Source organism: Takifugu rubripes, chromosome 14, assembly GCF_901000725.2.
Source record: "Takifugu rubripes chromosome 14, fTakRub1.2, whole genome shotgun sequence".
Classification (NCBI taxonomy): Eukaryota; Metazoa; Chordata; class Actinopteri; order Tetraodontiformes; family Tetraodontidae; genus Takifugu; species Takifugu rubripes.
The window spans coordinates 10035917-10057699 of NC_042298.1; the positions used below are offsets into that span (position 1 = coordinate 10035917).

Here is a 21783-nt window from a genome sequence, read left to right on the forward strand (position 1 = left end):
ACTCTAAAGCCTGTGGCTTCTCGGACTGTTCTCACATCAGGACCCAATCAGATTTGTTATTGGAGACTGGCTGAATGTCATTTATGAAAACTAGTAAGTCTAATCCTTCTAGAAACATCTCCTGGGTTATTTTATTTAATTTAAATCTTGTGTTGGTTTAAACTTCTCGTCAAGGTGCATTTTAGAAATGTTTATTGCATTGACCAGCTGACTTCTACAGCATATATGTACTTTGTAATTATTGTTTGTTAATTTATTAAATTATTTGTAGCCCACGTGTGCCATTTTTTGTGAGGTGTGACGGTGTGCGGCTGCCTCCTCCAATTGTCTCCCGTAGAGTTGGTGTAGGAGATGTGGTGGAGGTGAGGACCATGTCAACTTTCAACAGATTCAGATCTGGTAGTTGTAGTTTTTCCTGATTGCATTTCTCTGTTGGCTCACAGGTTTACTCCAGGGTCTGTCCTTGGGAACCGTTTGGCTGGTGGTTGGCCCGGATCACACAAATTATAGAAGAATTAATTCTCTTGTTGACGCAGACCAAAAGTTCTGACTTCACGGCTCCTGGAGTTGATTTATCATTAAAAAATGCAAATGTTATTGAGAGATACGTAAATCAGCTGTTATTAACAAAGCGGCTGTTCTTCTGCTCTTTCCAGTGGTGTCTGATTCAATATGTGGCAGGAGACTTTGAGTTTCTCAGGGGTACAGTACCTTTGGCCCCCAAATCCTTACGGCTTATGCTCCAGAGATGCACTCCTGCACAACCTTCAATTCATGGAAGAACGACCAAGACTCATGTTGCAGGTTAGTGCTCAGAATAGTCCACATGGGTCTCGTAAACAAGCGACCACAGCCTTGTTGTGTATCCACAAGTGTGAAAATGTGGATCTTTGTCAGTTTTTAATTGGACTTTGTATAAACAAGCTGCTGTCAATCACATCTGATCCATCTGTCCCTCTACCCGACCATGTAGGAGATGGAGCAGCACCATGCAGAGGCCAAGGAGTGCAGTCAGGATGGAGTCGGTGACACAGGCACTCAACCAAGTGGAGGTGCTGGTGCTGAAAAGGAAATGATCAATGTGACAGAAAACAGCAGCCACTCACACCGGAACTGTCAGAGCAACAAGGGCTACCACAGCCAGCCATCCGACTCTGGTGAGAATGAATGACTTGCATTATAATTCACATTTGAGAGGAATAGGAAGGATGATGATGGTGTTTCTAAACAGGAGAACACGCTGAGCCAAATGGTGGCTGCAGTTTAAAAGTGTGAGACTGAAGAAGGACATCAAGATTGTCTTCTGCACAGTGGGTATCCAATATTATTAGAGTGAACTGATGTTAATCACAGAAAGAGAGAAACGGCTCTGAGCATTAATGTACTTTTATTTGTGTTTTAGTTGAGCCCAAGCCTGCTCCAGTGAGCAAATCGGCCCACCGCCATGGCAACTGCCAGAAACTTCGGCTCCAGTACACGATGGAAGACAAAACGAGGAGGAGCCCAAAGGCAGCCAACCTCTTCAGACTGGCAGAAATGTTTTAATCATTTGTTTTTTATCTTTTGTGAGTGTTTGTAGTCTTTAATTTTTTAATTTCAGTTTTTATTGATACAGATATGTAATTGCGCACTGAATAAAATTTAAAACTGATTTGGCTCACTTTGCGACGCCTCCATATTTATCCTTTCGCCATTATAATGACATGCTAATTGAAAATTATAATTCTTGGAATTAGAAGTCATTGAGCGACTTTTCGGACAGCCAATAGCGGCTCTCCTTATTAGGGTGTGGGGACACGCCCCTTGACGTCAGGCTCGTGGGCAGCTGGGATGCGCACATCAGTCTGCGCAGAAAAACGACATGATTTCCATTTCCTGTAACAAGGGGTCGTTTTAGGAAAACACCCAATTTTACTTACTGTTCGTTCAAATACAAAGTGGGGAAAGACATCGGAGAGCTGGCGCGTCAACATTTTTAAACGGTAACTTCAAATAACTTTTGGGGACTAGTAGACCTTGGCTAAAGCTTAGCGAGCTAATGTTGCTAGCGTTCAAAGCGCTGGTCAAAGTTCAGCTGTCGCTACCGATCACTCACTGTCCGGGCGTATTTATGTGATCCCATCGACGTGACCGTTTTAAACACGTTATCCAGCACGTATGAGTTGCAGGAATTGTCCTCTGTCGGGTTCCAGCAGCGGGTACCTGTCAGAAAGTATGGCGGCTGCTGTGTCGCTATTGTGGGACATGAGCCAGAGGGATCGTTCGAGAGTTTGCTGCATCGGTCGTTGGATTAAAGCGAGACGGGTCCGAGATTTGCTCTTCTGATCACGCAGTTTAACGCATTTCAGTAAAAAAGGCTTCACTTTAGTATTTACTCAGTAAATACTTTTCATCGCTTGTGTTTTGGTGACCATATGACGTTCGCTAACATTCCGGTCCAAAGTTCACCAGTAGCTGCTGCTAGAAGAATCTATAAATACTTGCTTGATCAGTCTAATGCTGCAATTACAACACATATTGTTTTCTCCTGTTGAGAAAGACTCACGGTAATATCAACTTGCTTGTGAGCTACTTTATTAAACGTGTTAAAAAGAATGACAGAAAACATGAACCCATTTGACAACATGCAATTAAAAAAAGAGGTTTTTTTTTTTTTACCTGAATGGATGTAATGAAGACCTCTAGAGAACCTTTTTATTGCACACTCCTCCCAAGTGCCCAACCTTGACATGGAATACTGTACCTCCATGTCATTAATCTGGCTGTTTCTCTTAAAGGAACAGTGTTTTGTTTTTTTAACAATAGGCTTCATGCACTTAACTTCCAAATTCCAAAAGTGTCTATTCATAGAAAGTACTAGCTATTTACTATATGTCTTTTTTTTTATGCCCATCAGGATTGGCTAGTCAGCAGATTACAATGGAGGACCAACAACACGACAGCGGCACTTTAGAGACGGATAGTGCTGAAGATTTTTCACTCATCACAAGTCGTCTGGAATCATTTCGCGGCTCCAACCTGGTGCAGCTGGTGCCGGCTGAAAGATTAGCCCGTGCTGGGTTCCACTTCATCGGGCCTTCTGATCGCGTGCGCTGTTTCAGCTGTCATAAGACTGTGGAAAACTGGTGCACGGGGGACAGACCTGTGGAGAGGCATAAGGAGGTAAGCCTCTCTTACACCTTCTTGAGATTAAGCATTCACTTCTGAAATGAAAATGACAGAAATCTATGGTCAAGGTGGCTCGTCGCAACAAGTTGTAGCAACAATTTTGTGAGATGATTCATGAAATATACTGACATATAGTATATAATTATAGACATCTTTTCCTTCAATTTATTATAGAAACAAGAAGTGATTCATTCAAACACCATTGTGATTCATTCTTCTTGTTTTCATTCTTCCTCTGCCGGAGTTAATTCCCATTTTTCTCATTGTTACAGGTTTCTCCATTTTGCAAATTTCTCAGTTGTATTTATCGAACCAGTTCCAATCCGATTCCTGGCACCTCACTGACGAACGGCTCTGCCTACAATGAAGAAGCAGAAGATATGGAATATCGTCTGAGAACAGGACAGGTGGTCGATGAGTCCATTTATCCAGTGGTCCCTCATATGAGGAGTGAAGAAAGCCGGCTTCACACCTTTTCTACGTGGCCCTTGACTGCACCAGTGAGCCCGTGCGATCTGGCCCAAGCTGGCCTTTACTACTTAGGGCAGTGTGACCAGGTTCAGTGTTTCTGCTGTGGTGGCACACTGGCTGACTGGGAAATCGGGGATTCCGCCTGGGCAGAACACAGCAAACATTTCCCTTTCTGCTTTTTCATCCTGGGGCACGATGTTGGCAATATACCTTTCCAGGGGTCTATAGAGGAGGAAGGCAGCGGCAGGCTACATACAAGTGCCGCCGTCCACATGGGGACATTTGAGGAAAGGCTGAGGAGTTTTGCTGGTGTCAACCACCCTCTAAACATAGAGAGGCTTGCGAGAGCTGGCTTCTACAGCAATGGTACAGCACCTGTGGTGTGAAGCCAGAGTAAAAGATTCTTACGGTTGCAATCTTTGCTGTATTGAGGTCTTGTCTGATTGTAGGAACAGAGGACATGGTGCTGTGCTTCTGTTGTAATGGGGGATTAAAGGGATGGCAACCTGAAGAAGACCCTTGGGAACAACATGCCAGACACTACCCAGGGTAGGTACAACCGCCATTATTTAATATTCTGGAATGCTGTGCCTTTTAAAACAGCTTTTCTCTTAATCAGATGCCGCTTCCTGTTGGCCGAAAAAGGGCAAGAGTTTGTCAACCACATCCAGCTACAAATGCCACGACAAAAAAAAGCTGTAAGTGTTGTGCTTTTATGGATTGGACTTGAATGAATGGTTGTAGCTTCAACATAACGGGGAGCGGCGTTTTATATCCTGGTCATAAATGTTTCTGCTTGTTTTCAGAGTTCCGATCAGAATGGATTTTCGGCAGCGACAAATGGTACGGACACACAAACAATAATTCATTTTTTGAGGAACGCCATAGGACAGGCTCTAGAATCCAGCATAGTGGAAAAACAGTGATTCTGAACAAGCTCAGCCAGGCAGGACCAGGCTCCTGGGTCCTTGTAGAGGACTGTTTTAATTGCTCGCCACACGGTGAACCTGCTTTTAGTGCAGAAAAGTAGTCCCAGAGTCACAGCAGCTATGAATCAGCAGTGTTAGTAATTCTGTGTGTTTGTAATTCTTTTCTTTCAGACGATGACCCACTGGAAAAGCTGCAGAAACTCCAGAGGGAGAAACTGTGCAAAATATGTATGGACAAAGATATTGATATTGTCTTCATCCCGTGTGGGCATCTGGTCACTTGTAACGAGTGTTCAGTATCACTCATCAAGTGTCCAATCTGCTGTGGAGACATAAGGCAGAAGGTCAAGACCTACATCACTTAAGGGAATCATTAATCGTGTCTCTTATTAATGCTGCTTTCTCTCTATAAGAGTCTATTTTTAATATTAAATGTAAATACCATGTAATATATAAATGACATGTTTGTATATATATGGATGCAACTTAATATTTTCGCTATAGTAGATAAAATAGCATTGGATAAGTAATAGTGGTGAATATTTTAAACAGTTTTAACCCATACAAGGACAATTACTATTTGACACCAGTCATGCCAGAGGTGCCTTTTCTTCAGGCTTTTACTTGTGTCTTGTTTGTTGCCACATTACATTTTAAAGTAAACGTGTGTGTAACGTGTCACCCATCCATTTTGTCCATCTCTCCTAAAACTGTATGTATGTCTAATAAATTCCTTTGGAATATGCCTCAAACCAAACATTTGCTTTACCTAGTCTGTCATTTTGTATTAAAGTGGGACAGTACGTGAGGGTGGCAGAGAGAGAACTACGATGATTATTTCCTTTGCATAAATGCATGTTCTGCCTTTGTTCAAAACCAACACGAGAGGATCAGCAGAGTGTGAGATGACACTTCTGGGTTATCGTTGCGTTTTGGAGCTTCAGGCCGCAGGGGCGTAATACCGCCGGCGAACACCGGGTGGCGCCCTATCCACGCCGTGCACAATGCAGGGATTGTGGCCGCTAGGTGGTAGCTCTGCACCAGGATTTCCTCCTCCCAGGTCGTCGAAACAACAAACCGAACTACGGAGCAAGCGGGGTGAGAGAACGTCCGAAACAGCCTCTGACCGCGACTTTTAAACTCTTTTTAGTGAATTATATAGGAATTCAGTCAGCGGCTGCGTACTAATAGTAAAAGTTAGGACTCCGTCTTGGCTACATTTCACAGCAAGGTAAGTTAGCTGTAAAATGGCGGAGAGCTATGTGGAAGTTAGTTGATTTGTATTTTGCTAGCTATCCGGCTAAGCAGGCTAGTGCTAGATGAGCCCAGAGCGCGGATGTCTGCCTGAGCCAAGTGGTATCGCTAGCTCGCGGTACACGGCTACTTCGGTTGTTAGCACGCTAACAAAATGGATTCGTGTTACACTGCCCCAACTCGTTAGCTCGCAATGTGAAAACGATTTGTGTAGTTTTAGGTGACTTGATTGCACTTTATGTATTTGTAAACAAAGTGTTGGTTGCTTATGCAATACGGTACTGGATCTCCCGAGGCAAGATGGAGGACGCAAGGACGTGATGTTTTTTTTTTAGGTATCGTTAGCAGTAGCTCAGAGCCTCGCAAACCACTGCGTGTTATTCTTTTGGGTATTTATTTTCCGCTTGAAAATGAGGCTAATGGTCGATATTACTGATAGGTCGTTAGGATGCACTTAATATTACAAGCAACAACGTTTAGCATTATTGTTTACTAGCCTCCATTAGCACGCGCTAATACAGTAGGGTTGGCGTTGTTTTGTTATCCTGGTCCAAATAGAATAGCACAGCGAGCGGAAGCTTGCTTTCGATATTAAAGAATAATCCATTAGTCGCATTCATCGTTTGGTCGCTCCTGGTTAATATCAGTTTATCCGTGCGTGTGTATTAAGTTTTCACTTTCAATAGCTGGTGGCTTGGAAGCGACACTAAAAGCTCCGGTTGCTCGGCTAGTGGCGCTAGCACAAGCGGCGCACCGGCGTCAATTTTGACAGGAGCCGATGAAGAGCGTTACCACGCCGGCTCTGCTGGAGGAACAAGAGGCGGCGGATTTCAGTGTGTCTGCTGTTGAGTAAACCGAGCTGCTGGCTTTATGGCGTAGTTCTAGTTGACGTCTTTCAGTCTTGTGCTGCAATTGCAAGTTTGCGAGATATTCAGAAATATTTGGCGCCACTTTTCAGTCTAATGGTACACCCATAAAATCCTGCCGTCTCTTGTCGTGCCGTCTCCCCTCCCAATCCGTGAAATACACCTTCACACTTTTCCAAATGCTATTATTTTGCAGAAAAAAATCTGATTAAATCCAAACATTCCCCATGTTTCAGTCTAAAATGAATGGTTGGCGTGCGTGGTTTTGCGTTCACTGCATTAGAAAAGTGTTTGCATCTTGCGTGGCCGCCTTCGCAACCATATCGCTTATATGCCGAGTCTACGCGTTTGTATTGACCATTTCCATTCCAATTCTACTCACATTTTCTAACACTTGTGTGTAGTCACAATGCATAACGATCGACGCGCTATTCGATAGGCGGAGTTTCATTTTTGCCCCCTTTCGTGCCAGGTTGTGCAAGGATTGCTTTTAACCCCCCTCACAATGCACCAAACCACGTGCATTCGTTTCACCAACAGGGGCAAAGCAAGGTTTCTTGTGTGGCAAGGCGCACAGATGCTTCCCTTAAGCGTGCGCGCCTCAGATTTCCCCAGAAAATTGTGCCATCGTCCCTTCGCGGCCTAGCGTATCTTGTTGATGTTGTTGCTGCATTCTGATTGGCTGACGCGACGACAGGGCGGAATCGGTTGGCGCCATATTTGGTCAAGGCGGAAGGTACTCTACTGTGCCTCGTGACGTCCGCAAACCAGAAGCGCGAGAGAAATCGAGGCAACCAATGGTTCGACGGCCGTGCGTGACAGGCGCGTGTGTGTCCGCCCCCTGTTACCATGTGAAACCCTTTATTTCTCTCATCCCACTAAATGATGAATCATAAAGCTATAGGTTGTTTACTTTTTCAGCGCGTGGTGATGCGTTCAAACTCTGAAAGCCGTTTCTGAAACTTTAGGTCCCATGCAACCTGGACCGTCGGGTGCTTTCTGAGGACGACAAGCCAGTCATAAGTTAAAGATTTCCAGAAGATGTTACAAAAATGATAGCAGCACCAGAAATACCATCAGATTTCCCCTTTACTCAGTAAGTGTGTGTGTTTCACCGATGGAGTTTTCAAATCAAGTTTGAGGGGACTTTCTTAATTAAGAAGCTTTCTTCTGTTTACCAGGGACACAGATACTCGATTCTCCTCAGACACAGACTTCTCTGAAGATCCTGATGGAAGGGCCACAAACACAACTAAAGGAAAGGTATAAACCTTGTGTTGCATGGATTTTTAGCTTCCGGTTATTAACGTTCATCTAGCGGAGGACAAGTATTTACACCAGTTTTCTCTATTGTTTCAGGGTGGAAAGAAGGGGAAGAAGGCAGCAGGGGAGAAAGGAAAAGGAGCCAAAGGAGCAGGCCGGATAAATGGCCACCACCAGGAGAATGGCATGGAAAACATGATGTTGTTCGAAGTGGTCAAGTTGGGCAGGAGTGCCATGCAGGTAGACAGACGTCGATCCTTGAGATGGTGGCAGTGTTCCTCTTGTTTTTCTGTTTGTAAAGACGAAGCATCTTTCTAAACGGTGCCTGTTTTCTGCAGTCTGTCGTCGATGACTGGATCGAGTCTTATAAACACGACAGAGACGCAGCGCTGCTAGATCTCATTAATTTCTTCATTCAGTGCTCAGGGTGTAAAGGTATGCACGTCAGCGTTTGACTTCCCTTGAATCCCTCGTGGTGGGCGATGTCCTTCCTCACTGGTCTGTGTTTCCCAGGTGTGGTCAGTGGAGAAATGTTTCGCAACATGCAGAACTCCGAGATCATCCGGCGAATGACAGAAGAATTTGATGAAGTATGTTATCAAGATGGCTTAATTATTATCATAATTCAGAGTGTGGTTTCCCATTTTAGTTATTTTATATTGAATTAAAATAAAAGCTGACGTGGTAAGATGGGGTCTGGATTTTGACGTTGTTCTCTGGTTTGTAGGACAGTGGCGACTACCCTCTGACCATAGCTGGGCCCCAGTGGAAGAAGTTCAAATCAAGCTTCTGTGAATTCATTTCTGTATTAGTGCGGCAGTGTCAGTATAGTATCATCTATGATGAATACATGATGGACACGGTCATCTCTCTTCTCACCGGACTGTCGGACTCCCAGGTTCGAGCCTTCAGGCACACTTCAACACTGGCAGGTAAGATGAAACTAGGTATTCCAGCTTTTTTGATTTCATGTAAATTTAGCTTCTTGAACAGCTGGTTTAGGTTGCATAGTCTTATATATACTGGATCTTTATCAGGTTTAAATGTCCATTTGTACTGGTATTATACTCACTCCATGATGTTTGTGTTGGTTGCAGCCATGAAGCTGATGACAGCTCTGGTAAACGTAGCTCTAAACCTTAGCATCAACATGGACAACACCCAGCGCCAATATGAAGCAGAGAGGAATAAAATAGTGGCCAAAAGAGCTAACGACAGGTTGGAGCTGCTTCTGCAGAAGCGCAAAGAGGTAAGGGTCCTCTTGTGGAAGTCTCCTACCCATGCTCACTGTATGAGGTTTGGGGATCTCGTTGGGATACACACTTACATTCACTCTACCAGAAGGCCCAGGTCACAAGATAACTTGCCAAATATCAATTTTTGCAACTCCAGCTTTATGTTTACAGGCAGTAAAAGCTAGAGCTCTGCTGCAGCATCGTCCTGAAGCCCACTACAAATGCTGAGTTGCAATTGGTGGAAAAACCGAAATGTTTCCACTGTAGAGTTTCTGTATAGTATCAGCAGAGAGAGAGAGATGGTGTTTTGTGTACATTAACATTTTGTGTACAGTGTTTTCTTAATGGCTAGCATCCTTGAGGTGTATGGTAGTATCACACCTTCTGGTGGTGATGGTTGTACTTTGTTAGCAGTAAGAGATCGACATCTCATTATTAAGGTTCTTGTGTGCTGTGTTCTTTAGATAAATCCTAATCAATATCTGTAATCAGCCACTGCAGGTTATATTAACCAGCCAGAAAAAAAGACAAAATCTATCAGTTTAAACCTTTAGGTGCGTTTCCACTGTAGGAGCTTTGGGGTAGATTTTACGAAACCATTTTACAAGGTCTGAGTGATTCCCTGCGCCAAGTTAGATATTTGAATCGCCCCCAAACCCTCAAAGGCTACACGGCACTGATTTAGAGCAGCATTTGTCTCCACCAGAATTTACCAAAACGGGCTTTCTCAACTTCTTGAGACGCCCTCTCCTCTTGTTCATAGTGTCCACTGCTGTGCACATGGACGTGGAAACCAGAAACTCCTCAGCTCCTTACATATTTACCTCCTTTTCTGTGATATTAATTTTCCTTTCGGTGGCCCACCGGGTGGTGCCGAGGCTGAAACTGCCGCACAGCTATTGCACAGAGGTCAAAATGTGGCCCCTGTGCCCAGGGGTCATCAATCACAGTAGAGACACGGCCATAGAGAGAAATGGTTCTGAAAAGTTCCTGTCCCCCATACATACAAGGGACTCCTGTAGTAGGAGTGTACCTTATGTGGTTGTGGGGGTTTTGGTAACACTTGTGGGGAGTTGACCTATTATGCACGTGGGTTAGTGTCACTCTCCATTTATTAGCTTATGTAACGTTAATACTGAACTTTCATTAACCAATGGCCTGTAGAATGTCATAGTTAATCATCACATTTATTAATCATTTTTCCAACACTTCCTCCCCAGCATTTATTCTTTTAATCTGAATTATGTGTTTTTATTTCAGCTACAAGAAAATCAGGATGAAATTGAAAACATGATGAATGCAATTTTCAAAGGCGTGTTTGTTCACAGATACCGGTAAGCTTGCTCGTAAATCAGGTTTCCGTTGCGTAAAAGAATCATTATATTTTTGATAATGCAGCTTCACAAGCCACCTGGATTCTGGCAAAAGAGAATAACCTACTCATTTATTCTTTTAATAGTGACTCAATAGCAGAAATCAGGGCCATCTGTATAGAAGAGATTGGAGTGTGGATGAAACTCTACAGCGATGCCTTTCTTAACGACAGCTATCTGAAGTATGTTGGTTGGACAATGCACGATAAGGTGGGTCACATGTTCTTACTCAGTTTCCATGACCCCAACTTATTGTTCATTAGGAGCATGTTTGTCTGTTTTCCTGACCACAGTGGACACAATCACAGTTCAACTAAGTTTGTTGAAAGAGTCTTTGTGAAACTTGATGAAGTTTGATTCTATGATGACTTAAGGTTTGTAGATTCGAGAGTTTCCAGCCTTGTAATCACAAGCATCAGTCTGCACACACTGCCTGTGTTAGAGGTTGAAGCAGATTTTTGCAAATTTCAGGCAGTAAACAGGATTTGTTGCATTTTGGAGTGATATGTTGGATTTAAATACAAAAAAAATACCTATGAATTTTAAATGACAAACATTCTCAAACTTCCATTGTTTACTTTATCATTTGCATAGAAAATGAAAGTGGTCTATTTCTCTGTTCCAGCAAGGTGAGGTACGTCTGAAGTGTCTGACAGCGCTGCAGGGTCTCTACTACAACAGAGAGCTCAACGCAAGACTGGAACTCTTCACCAGCCGTTTCAAGGTCAGCGCCGCCTGCTGGACGCCTTTAAAACAACAACTAGTTTGCTCATACGAGTAGAAAAACAGTGTTGGGAACATTGTGATTGAATTGACCGACTACGGTGAGCTAATCAGACAACCTGTGGACTGTGCTGTCTCCTACAGGATCGCATTGTCTCAATGACTCTTGACAAAGAGTATGATGTTGCAGTGCAAGCAATCAAACTCCTCACTCTTGTTTTAAAGTAAGTGCTTGTGTTTTTGATGGTTTCTTATTGTATTTCGTAGCGTTGTCTGAACTGTTTTCATTCTGTGTCAACAGAGAGACTTTCCTTTTTTAAAACCTTTTAAGAATTGCATGCAGTAAATACAGTGTTTTAATTGACCATGATTTTGTGGTTGTCTCAACAGTAGTACAGAGGAGGTGTTGACCCCCGAGGACTGTGAGAGTGTCTATCACTTGGTCTACTCTGCACACAGGCCTGTTGCCATCGCAGCTGGAGAGTTCCTCTTTAAGAAGTATGTCAAACAAAAATCTGCTATATTTAAAAAAACAAACAAAAAAAACCAATGTATGTGTTCACATGTTGCACCACAGTATTTCATCCACTGCTGTTTTACCTTGGTGTTAACCTCAAACTTAGCTCTAGTTGAAATATTCCTTTGAATTTGCTCAAAGACGGTCTTTGTTAATGGTTTATTTTTAGTCCTCAGCTTAGATTGCGAGGCTTAATCATGCAAACCCCTCGTTGGGTCTGTGAACAGCAGTTGCACGATTTCGAGGTCATTGCTCATTTGTGATAGCCGACTATTGATTATTTGTCTCAAAGATTGTTCAGCCAGCGGGAACCAGAAGAGGAGGGAGCCCCCAAGAGGAGAGGCAGACAAAGCCCCAATGCCAACCTCCTTAAGACAACTGTTTTCTTCTTCCTTGAGAGTGAGGTACAGTATGAGGAACCTTTATTTACTGTCATATATGGGTTCAAATGCATCTATAATCTTGGCACCTTTGGAGTAATTGGCCACCCAGGTTTTATTTGCGTGACCGTGTCTGTGTGTTTGTCAATGATACTAGCTCCACGAGCATGCGGCATACTTGGTGGACTCTCTCTGGGAGTGCGGTACAGAGCTACTGAAGGATTGGGACTGCATGATCAGCTTACTTCTGGATGACACATTGCCAGGAGAGGAAGGCATGATACTGCTTCCATTTCAGCTTACTTGGATGGTGTATGTGCAAAAGGAGCGCACTAATTATTTTGTCTATGCACGCACACATACAGCTCTTACAGACAGACAGGAGACAGCCTTGATTGAAATTATGCTGTGCACCGTACGCCAGGCTGCTGAATGCCACCCACCTGTTGGAAGAGGCACAGGAAAGAGGGTAAGACTGACTGAGGGAGATAACTGGTTAAAGAATAATCAAGGTCCAGGAAGTGTTTTACTAATGAACACAAACAAGCTGTGAAGACAAGCATCTGATATTGATGTATCTGTTCTTAGGTGATGACTGCTAAAGAGAAGAAGACTCAACTGGATGACAGAACCAGGATAACGGAGTTGTTTGCTGTGGCATTGCCCCCTCTACTGGCCAAGGTTGGTTTTAGTCATTCTGAGCTTCTAAATAGTAGACATTTAGAGAGTCTTTCCTTTTTGCATTCACAAAATTTTACCCTGGTGTTTTCCCCAGTATGCTGTGGATGCAGAAAAAGTGACAAACCTGTTGCAACTGCCTCAGTTTTTTGATCTTGAAATTTTTACTACAGGACGTCTGGAGAAAGTAAGCCAGGCAACAAACACATTTAAAAGAGATTTTTTAAAAAAGCAATTTAAAAGCATAATAAAATAGCATTATCATTGTTGCTGACTATTCTTACTCATGACTTATTGCTTCCACGCCTTTAACTAGCACCTGGAGTCCCTTCTGCGTCAGATCAGGGAAATAGTGGAGAAGCACACCGACACTGAAGTCTTGGAGGCCTGCTCTAAAACCTATCATGCTCTCTGCAATGAGGAGTTCACAATCTTTAACAGGGTGGATATCGCTCGCTCTCAGTTGCTAGATGAGCTGGTGGACAAGTTTAACAGGCTACTAGAGGATTTTCTACAAGAGGTAGGAAGGCTGGAAAACATTGCCACACACTGATAACTATTTTTATGAATTTTTGCTATAGACATTCCTGACTTAACACAATGTACCAACTGTGTCTACAGGGAGAAGAGACTGATGAAGATGATGCTTACCAGGTTTTGTCAACTCTAAAACGGATCACAGCGTTTCACAAGTATGATGAATGTACACAATACAGTACACTTCACGTCATTATTTAAAGTTAGAGTTTCATTATTATTGTGACACTGCACAAGGTCCTAAAATGTCTGACTATCAAATTTCTTTCAAGTGCACATGACCTGTCAGGGTGGGATCTCTTTACCAGCAACTTCAAGCTTCTCAACACAGGCATAGAGAACGGAGACATGCCTGAACAGGTACATAAGGTTTTGTGTATTTCATTTTTTTCTTCTTCTTATAAATGCTATCTTATGCCTACAACATGTATTTTATTTTTTCCCGAGCAGATTGTCATCCATTCACTTCAGTGTACCCATTATGTAATCCTTTGGAATCTTGCAAAGTCATCTGAGGGCACTTCCAGGAAGGTGAGTCACCCTCTCTGAATTCTCTCAATTGGACTGATGTTTGTGCACATGTGATGCCACATGAATATTTTTTTGGTTTTCTCTCTTCTACAGGATGACCTGTTGACTCTAAGGAAACAGATGAGGGCATTCTGTATGATGTGTCAGCGCTACCTCACCAATGTGAACACAGCTGTCAAAGAACAGGTAAAAAACCGCATCTTTTTGTCTAAGGGTAATAAATACACGGGGGAATCATCAGTTCTCAGCTTCCATGTTAACCTTGTTTTTGTTTCTCTCACAGGCATTCACCATCCTCTGTGATCTCCTGCTCATCTTCAGCCATCAGATGGTGTCTGGAGGCAGAGAACACCTGGAGCCCCTTGTCTATTCCCCCGAGGACTCACTACAGTCTGAACTGCTCTCCTTCATCCTGAACCATGTCTTCATTGACCAGGATGATGACACAAATAGCACAGGTACAGATCTGAATCTATAATTACAGTTTTGCATATGTATTTTTTACGTTAGTGTTTTAAAAAGCCAGGAGAGTCATTTAATGTTAAAACTTAAACTTTTTTTTGTCCTCTTCAGATGGTCAGCAGGATGACGAAGCAGTAAAGATTGAAGCTCTGCACAAAAGGAGAAACCTCCTGGCTGCCTACTGTAAACTCATCATCTACTGTGTGGTTGATATGAAAACGGGAGCCGATATCTTCAAACAATACATGCGGGTTAGTTAAGCAGTTTTAAGCGAAGACAATTTCCTTGATCTGTGGTATTTGAGCAAAAGATGAACACAACTAATTGTTCGTCTTTTACTGTGTTATTTTTTCCTTCTCAGTATTACAATGATTACGGTGACATCATCAAGGAGACCATGAGTAAGACTCGGCAAATTGATAAGATTCAATGTGCGAAGACGCTCATCCTCAGTTTACAGCAGGTTAGTGGAGAGCAGTTCAGGATTTTTTCTCTTCTGAAATTGAAATCATGCAATTATCTAATATTAAACATCTCTTCCAACTAGCTGTTCAATGAAATGCTGTCTGAGCTGGGTCATGGGTTTGATCGGTCCTCTTCTGCATTCTGTGGAATCAAAGAATTGGCCCGTCGTTTTTCTCTAACCTTTGGTCTTGATCAAGTCAAAACCCGAGATGCCATCGCGATGCTGCACAAGTAAGTTGAGGTTCTTCTCTGTGCTTCTTTGTCTTGTTTTCTTTAACGATCGACAGATTCATTTAGCAACAGCTGCTGATCGCTCTGGATTTAGTAACACATCTTGTTTAATTAACCTGTTAGACAAATTACAACACATGCAGACAGCGTGGTGACAGACTTTCAATTTTCTGTTGCCAAAAATCAGTTAATGGGCTCTAAGTGGTCAACAAATGGTAACTAAATGAAAGACACGGTTCCAATTTAATTTAGATTCTCTCGTGACTTTTAGGTACTTGAACCTTTAAATGACTGCCCTCCGTTATTAGACAGACAGGAACCATGGATAATGCGTATTGATGTTTGTTTCCCTCCTCCCTTGTTCGCATAAATAAATCTTCCCCCCCAAGCTCATGTCTCGCCCTTCAATTCTTTGTCTCTGAATTTTCTAGGGATGGTATCGAATTTGCATTTAAGGACCCGAGTCCCCAGGGAGAAGGAGGCCCTCCGCTCAACTTGGCTTTCCTGGACATCCTGAGCGAGTTCTCCTCCAAACTTATGAGACAAGACAAGAAGACTGTGTAAGTTCTGCACGGCTGAGCTGACAACTTCAATTACTTAGCATGACAGGTGTTAGTGACAACTGGTGTTTCTGATGCATGAGTAGTTGATGTGAGCCTGTCAGTTGGTACGTGCACCTGCTTCTTTGTATAAGATATGCTCCGTGTATGTATGTCTGCATTCATTTGTTCATGTCTGTTATTGCCTTTTCCCCCCAGTCACATGTACCTTGAGCGCTTCATGACGTTCCAGATGGCGCTGCAGCGAGAGGACTGCTGGCTCCCACTCATCTCCTACAGGAATTCCCTACAGGCAGGCGGAGATGATGACACGATGTCTGTGATGAGTGGCTATTCCAGCAGAGGATCTTCCATCCGCTCCAAGAAGACTAAGCCTCCTGCTGTTACAGCTGGAACATCAGCTGCTAAGAGGAAGCTGCCAGAAGGTATCATGTTGTCAGGGGCTGGAGAAAAATGTGCTTTTGTCAAGCTATTTGTTTTGTTCACACTAATCAGTTCAAATTCTTTCAGGAGCCTGCTGAGATAGATTTATAATAACCACAGCACGTATATTATTCCTCAGCCCAGCCTGTCACAATAGCAGCATTGGTGCCCAGATTAACCCAAATGTAGTTCTAGTTGCTCGGTTGAGAAGATTAAGCAGCAGATGGTGGGAGGGAAAAGCACTTCTTACCAATCACAAGGTCATTCAAGTCTCGCCCCCTTTTTCTGGCTTATATTTTAATTGTTGCTAATTGTTACATTTGAATTGTTTGCTTGTGTTCTGTCCTACTATGAAAACACTAAAACATTCTTGTTTAGGCGTTGGTAGAGAGAGCTCATTGGCATTACTACACTGTTGGGATCACGGAATAATATTTGAGAACAAACCCAAAAATAAAGTGCCAAAATGCCAATGAGTGTCATGTTTGTGTGCTGCCACAGATCTCGAGTAGCCACAGAAGAGGGTTGTAAATATGTAACGGTTGTTCTCTTTTTTAACAGAGGAGAGCAGCACCAGCGAGGTGTGGCAGCAGAGCATGCAGACTCCAGTCATGCTGCCGTCACCCCACCTCACCTCCACTGCCATGAGAGACGCTAAGAGAGGCCGCGATGACAGCTACATGGGCGTCTACAACATGCCTCATGACCAGCAGCAGCAACACCAACACCCACAGCACCATCAACAGACGCCTCAGCACCATCAGACACCCATGGATTACAAGTATGTCGCTGTCGCTCCACAGCTCAGTAACACGCCGCAAATATGGACATGAGTCGTTAGATTATAGGTGATAAGACCTCAGCAGTAGAACACGTGGAACCACGTATCGGCTGTAATTTCTTTGGTAATGTTGAATTACTGGCGTACTCGTGGAGTTTTTTTTACTTTAGATTTGGGTTTTTGTCAGGGTGGAGTGGTCACTGTCGGTTTAGCCCCCGAGGCTCTGTCCTCGCTCTATGGGTGCGCATGGTTGGTTCTTCCTAATGAGCATTTTGCAAACTCTAGCCAGTTTAATGTATTTCGTTTTGATCTTTCCCCCCCAGTACTTTGTAACACAGTATTTCAGAAATTTTATCAGGCCCGTTTCCAGTTCATCGGACCATTTATTCTCTGAGGACGGAATTGGAGAACGGGATTGTAAGCCCAAATATTTAAGGACAGAGTTCAGCGCCGCTCCCACTAGTATGCTGTTAGATTTAGGGCAGACTGGTGATGTTTGTGCTCAGCAGGCTGCCAAGTGTTGGGTCTGTCGGGAGGTCGTTTTTTATCCAATCTGAGGTTTCTGGGCCTGAGTCCTCTCTACTTCAGACACCTGTCCTTTTCCAGTCTATTCAACTTAAGTAAGTGGATCAAAACATTGCTGATTAATGTACTGTTGCACAACAGTTCGCAGGTAACGTGGATGCTGGCCCAGAGACAGCAGGAAGAGGCACGTCAGCAGCAAGAAAGAGCCATGAACTATGCCAAGCTCAGGACCAATCTGCAGCATGCTATGTGAGACTCATACTGGAACGTAGAAGTGAAAGTCCAAGTGGAACTTGCTGTTTTACACAGTGTTTGTGTGTGTGTGCAGTCGTCGCAGCACTGGGCTCATGGAGGAAGACGAGGAGCCGATTGTTGAGGATGTGATGATGTCATCCGAGGGTCGCATGGATGACCTCAATGAAGGGATGGACTTTGACACCATGGACATTGATCTGGTAAGATGAATAGTAAGGCGGCTTCAGGGTTGTTAGCTAAATGTGCAAATGTTTTTAACAGCTTTAAAATAAAACAATTATAGTGAAAAGTCTGATCAGTGTCAGCCCTCCTCTAACATTTCCAACTAAGATTTAAAGGTCCAACAGTCTGAGAAAGGCTCCCAGGTTGCCTTGAATTACACACGAATCTGAACGGCTGCCATTACCTTTTTTTCCTTCCCCATTAAATCCTTACGGGAATTTTTTTGTGGCATTGTCAGCCTTTTTCTCACAATTTCCTGAGAGCCTTCTAACAAAAACGTCTTGTTACGGTGGTGAAGGTTCCACTCTAACCATCAGTCTCTGTCTCACAGCCGCCGTCAAAGAACCGTCGCGAGAGGTCTGAGCTGAAGCCAGACTACTTCGACCCCGCTTCTATCATGGACGAATCGGTAAGCACCCGCGCCCCTCAAAGTCCTGCGTTCCGTGGTAGTAAACTGGAGTTTACAGTGGAAGAAACAGACCTCTTAGGAACGTCTCGTGTCGGGGGAGGGGGGGTCCCAAAGAAGCAAGACAGCGAAGTTCCGCTCGTAAACATTTGCTTGTATAAACAGGCGATAATAATTCTTTCTTGTTTGAACTTGGTGAAGTACGGCGATTTTTCCCTTCCTTTTATTTGTAATGCAGGATCCCCCCAGACAGCATGTTGTCATATGAAATGTGGTCTTTCTGACATTGGGTTGTTCCAAATACATCTGAAAAATGACTTTAAGCCATTAAATATTATGCTCTGCTGCCTGTTACCAATGGTATGACTACAATGTGCTGGATGTTGTGCTCGATTGCATCTTACTAATTCAATTTTTGTTTGTTTCCTAGGTCCTTGGGGTGTCCATGTTTTAAGCTAATATTCAGATCATTTGGACCCTGGGATGACAGAAGATGTGCTTTGTATTTAAAGAGAATTTTAGATGCGAAAATGGGAAGTGTTTTCTGTAAGAAAATCAAAATAAAAAAAAAAAAGGCTTGTACTCCACGTGGACCAACAGCGACCCACACTCAGTGTTGCTTGCTCAGAGAGACTTTGTTTCAAATATTTACTTTTATAATCTTGGGTAAGCTCTTCCTGTTCAGAAAAAAAGCAGGCCACTTCCAAACCTATTAGAAATGAAACGTCTGAAGAAAGAAAAATCCATACTAGCTTTTCTTTCCTCTTTCCTTTTTTAAGCGGAATGAATTGGTGTGTTTAACTTAAGAAGCATTTTTGTTTATGCCTAACCCTTTTTACAAATGTAGTAAGTTACCAGGTGTGAAGTAGTAATTTATAAACAGACTGTAGTAGCTTGCTTGTACTGTGTTAGCCAAGTGGATGGAGGTCTTTATGTTCATGTGCTTTGATTTTTCTCCTCCCCCTCTTTTCTTTCTCCTGTTGTTGGACCCGGTCCGAGGTCCTGGTAACCACTGGTGGTTCAGATGGTGAGATGTCATGTAGAATCTTTGGCGATCCCTTTATGCTGTGAAGAATCCCAGAGCCCCCCCCCGAATGCTCCACATTGTTAACCAGTAAGTCTTTGGGCTTACCCTGAGATTTGGACCATCCCTGAGCTCTTATCCCCCGTCGTCTAAAGCAGGACTGGCAGACCCGGTCCTGGAGCGCCGCAATCCAGCCGGATTTTCCATCCTACCAAGTAGGCTTTCACCTGGGATCCCACTTCCCTTGCTGAAAGCCTTTTCTGCCTGGTGGGATGGAAAACTGGGCTGGATTACGTCCCTTTGGGACTGGATCTGGACCCCCCTGTACTAAAGCAATGTGCCCCACCCCCGATGGTAAGGATTTATATCAGTAGTGCCACTTTGTGGGCTCTGGAAAAAAAAAGCAGCTCCTTCAAAGAATCACACATCTTCTTTTCTCTTAATGTCAGCAGCATAATGTTGAATCTCTACATTTTAAATAAAAGTTATATATGAATCGGTGCTGATTTTATATATGTGGTTTTTGTTTTCTTACTTTTCGATCTTCAGTCACAGAGTTTGAGAGACGTGTAAGTAAAACAAATGGAGCATGTGAACCCATGCATCAAGGAATATTTTTAAATTTGTATTTTTACGTTTTGGGTTTTTTTTTTTTCCTTTTTGTCTTGAAAAATGTCTTTCGGGTTTCTACCTTTTTTCCTACTTGTAAATTAGTTTGGATAAAACAACTGAAAACAATTTGTGAAATTCAGCTTTAAGGTTTGAACACGCAAAGTCCTGTCACCACGTACTCGAGATTTCAAATGTTGGACGTGCACGGCCGTCATGCAGACAATACTGAAGATGGAAGTTATTCAGCAGCGCTGTGGCAGCTAGACAAAGCTTAGATTTTGACATGTATTTGTCACACACGTTTTAATGAAATGTTTTGTCTACTGAGGTTGTTATTTTGTAGTCATTCCGTGCTTAAGCCTTAAACATGCTTCTGAAGGCCACCTTCTGCGTAATTTTTCCATGTCAGGATCAGGTTCGTCTTTAAAGATGGGTAATTGGCTTCTTAGAACATGAAACACGAGGTGGGCAGATGTAATGTGATAAAGTAGATGAACAGCCTATATGTGTTTTTTGCCTAATTATTTTATGTAAGTAAAAGAAAATTCTTTACAGAAAAGTACTGTTTATTGTTTGTTACTTACCACTACATTGGTATAAATTCTTATTAAATCATGTGTATATATACAAAACTTAATTTTTTTCCCCTTCCCCCTTCGTTTTTGGACATTTCAGTGTTTTATTTTTCTGCACTCTTGCCTACACTCTTTCAGTTGTTGTCTTTTATCCCTTCCTCTTTCTGCCACTGTTTTCTGATTTGTACTTGTCCGGAGACAGTAACTTTTGAATAAAAATCAACACAATTCATCTGCGACACTTCATTTTTCACCACATTAATCACAGCCGCTGATGGCTGCAGCTAGATTCATTCATATAGTTTAACCTAGACGTCGTGGTTTAAATGGAATTCCCCGTATGTACCGCAAGGGGGCAGTGTTGTCCCGAGCTGCGGGCCACTGACCGCGCTATAGAGATGCAGACAGTGGGATGACAGTTTTATTGGTGTGGATTGTGTCACCCTGTAATATATGTATCTTTTCCCTTTGAGTCTGTAGTCTCTGCACATCTTGCTCCGTACTTGATGGCTTTTATGTTAATATTGGGTACAAAGGGGGCCATTGTAGCACAAGTAATGCCTCATTTTGCAGGGACAAAGAGCGCGCAGTTGCTGTAATGATAAAAGTGAAGAAGTGCAGAAAAGGATGAAAGCTGCACACCCGTCTGCGTTAACTGCATGACTAATAAAGAGGTGCACAGATCAACGAGGTAGTATTAAAATAGGACCTGGCAGCCCTTCCTTTTTTATGTCCAGCCTGGGACACTTGAAGAGGCTCATCTGTCACTAACGTCAGTCTGTGTCACATGATGACTGTCAGAGTGATGTGTGGGAAAGCACTTACCTCAGTGGCCATACTTTATTGTATTCTGAGCTGTCACTTTTTAAAATGCCTTTTTCCTGACGACATTAAAGAATTGTCTGCAGGCTTATTTTGGAAACTCGGGGAACTATAGAGCTGACATGCACAAAACAATAGTCCACATATAAATAATAAAGCAATTTCAGTTTTTCTATTGAGAGTAAACTTCAATGTTTTCTGTCCACATTATCCTTGTGCAGTTGCAATATTGATTTTGCCTAAAGTATACAGGAAATTATGGCGGAAAATGATCTTTACAGAGCAGCCAAGGTCTCTGAGTAGAGATGATGGCGTTCACGCAGAAGATGCCAAATAGACGAGTTTAGGTTTTCTACAGATGCCAAATGCAGTTTAACAAAAGCTGGACTGTTTTATCTCCACAATCTCGTGCTAAAACTCTTATTTTTCCCCTCATCTCCTCGCACATGAGTGCTCGGGGTCATGGCGCTGCCGGGGTCAGGGTTGGATTTTAGG

The 21783-nt window shown here is 43.0% G+C and overlaps 2 protein-coding genes and 1 long non-coding RNA gene across 5 annotated transcripts; 2 read left to right on the forward strand and 1 right to left on the reverse strand.

The window, feature by feature from the left end:
* Window positions 1-858: 858 nt before the first annotated feature.
* On the reverse strand, window positions 859-2760 carry LOC115252315 (uncharacterized). Its single transcript, XR_003890726.1, has 2 exons — window positions 2659-2760; window positions 859-1061 (listed from the first exon to the last, which is right to left on the reverse strand). It is a non-coding gene; the product is annotated as an uncharacterized lncRNA (long non-coding RNA).
* Window positions 1818-5325, forward strand: xiap (X-linked inhibitor of apoptosis). 2 transcript variants are annotated; one of them, XM_011610841.2, is made up of 7 exons: window positions 1818-1982; window positions 2897-3162; window positions 3441-4005; window positions 4089-4188; window positions 4259-4337; window positions 4446-4482; window positions 4740-5325. In XM_011610841.2, exons 2-7 carry the CDS (start codon window positions 2920-2922, stop codon window positions 4931-4933), a joined length of 1218 nt encoding a protein of 405 aa, XP_011609143.1. In that variant the 5' UTR covers window positions 1818-1982; window positions 2897-2919; the 3' UTR covers window positions 4934-5325. The 2 variants fall into 2 exon arrangements, with proteins under 2 accessions (XP_011609143.1, XP_029702939.1); XM_029847079.1 differs by lacking the exon at window positions 1818-1982 and adding an exon at window positions 2052-2304.
* A 233-nt stretch (window positions 5326-5558) lies between these two features.
* On the forward strand, window positions 5559-20698 carry stag2b (STAG2 cohesin complex component b). 2 transcript variants are annotated; one of them, XM_011610843.2, is made up of 34 exons: window positions 5559-5666; window positions 7657-7784; window positions 7870-7951; window positions 8048-8191; window positions 8290-8386; window positions 8465-8541; window positions 8679-8883; window positions 9049-9200; window positions 10447-10520; window positions 10646-10769; window positions 11185-11283; window positions 11427-11506; window positions 11673-11780; window positions 12092-12203; window positions 12337-12454; window positions 12545-12648; window positions 12768-12860; window positions 12955-13044; window positions 13174-13377; window positions 13479-13549; window positions 13667-13754; window positions 13845-13925; window positions 14019-14111; window positions 14209-14383; window positions 14499-14638; window positions 14749-14850; window positions 14935-15083; window positions 15515-15643; window positions 15842-16068; window positions 16628-16847; window positions 17514-17621; window positions 17701-17827; window positions 18181-18258; window positions 18686-20698. In XM_011610843.2, exons 2-34 carry the CDS (start codon window positions 7741-7743, stop codon window positions 18707-18709), a joined length of 3819 nt encoding a protein of 1272 aa, XP_011609145.1. In that variant the 5' UTR covers window positions 5559-5666; window positions 7657-7740; the 3' UTR covers window positions 18710-20698. The 2 variants fall into 2 exon arrangements, with proteins under 2 accessions (XP_011609145.1, XP_011609144.1); XM_011610842.2 differs by having other exon boundaries at window positions 5614-5799.
* Window positions 20699-21783: the final 1085 nt, after the last annotated feature.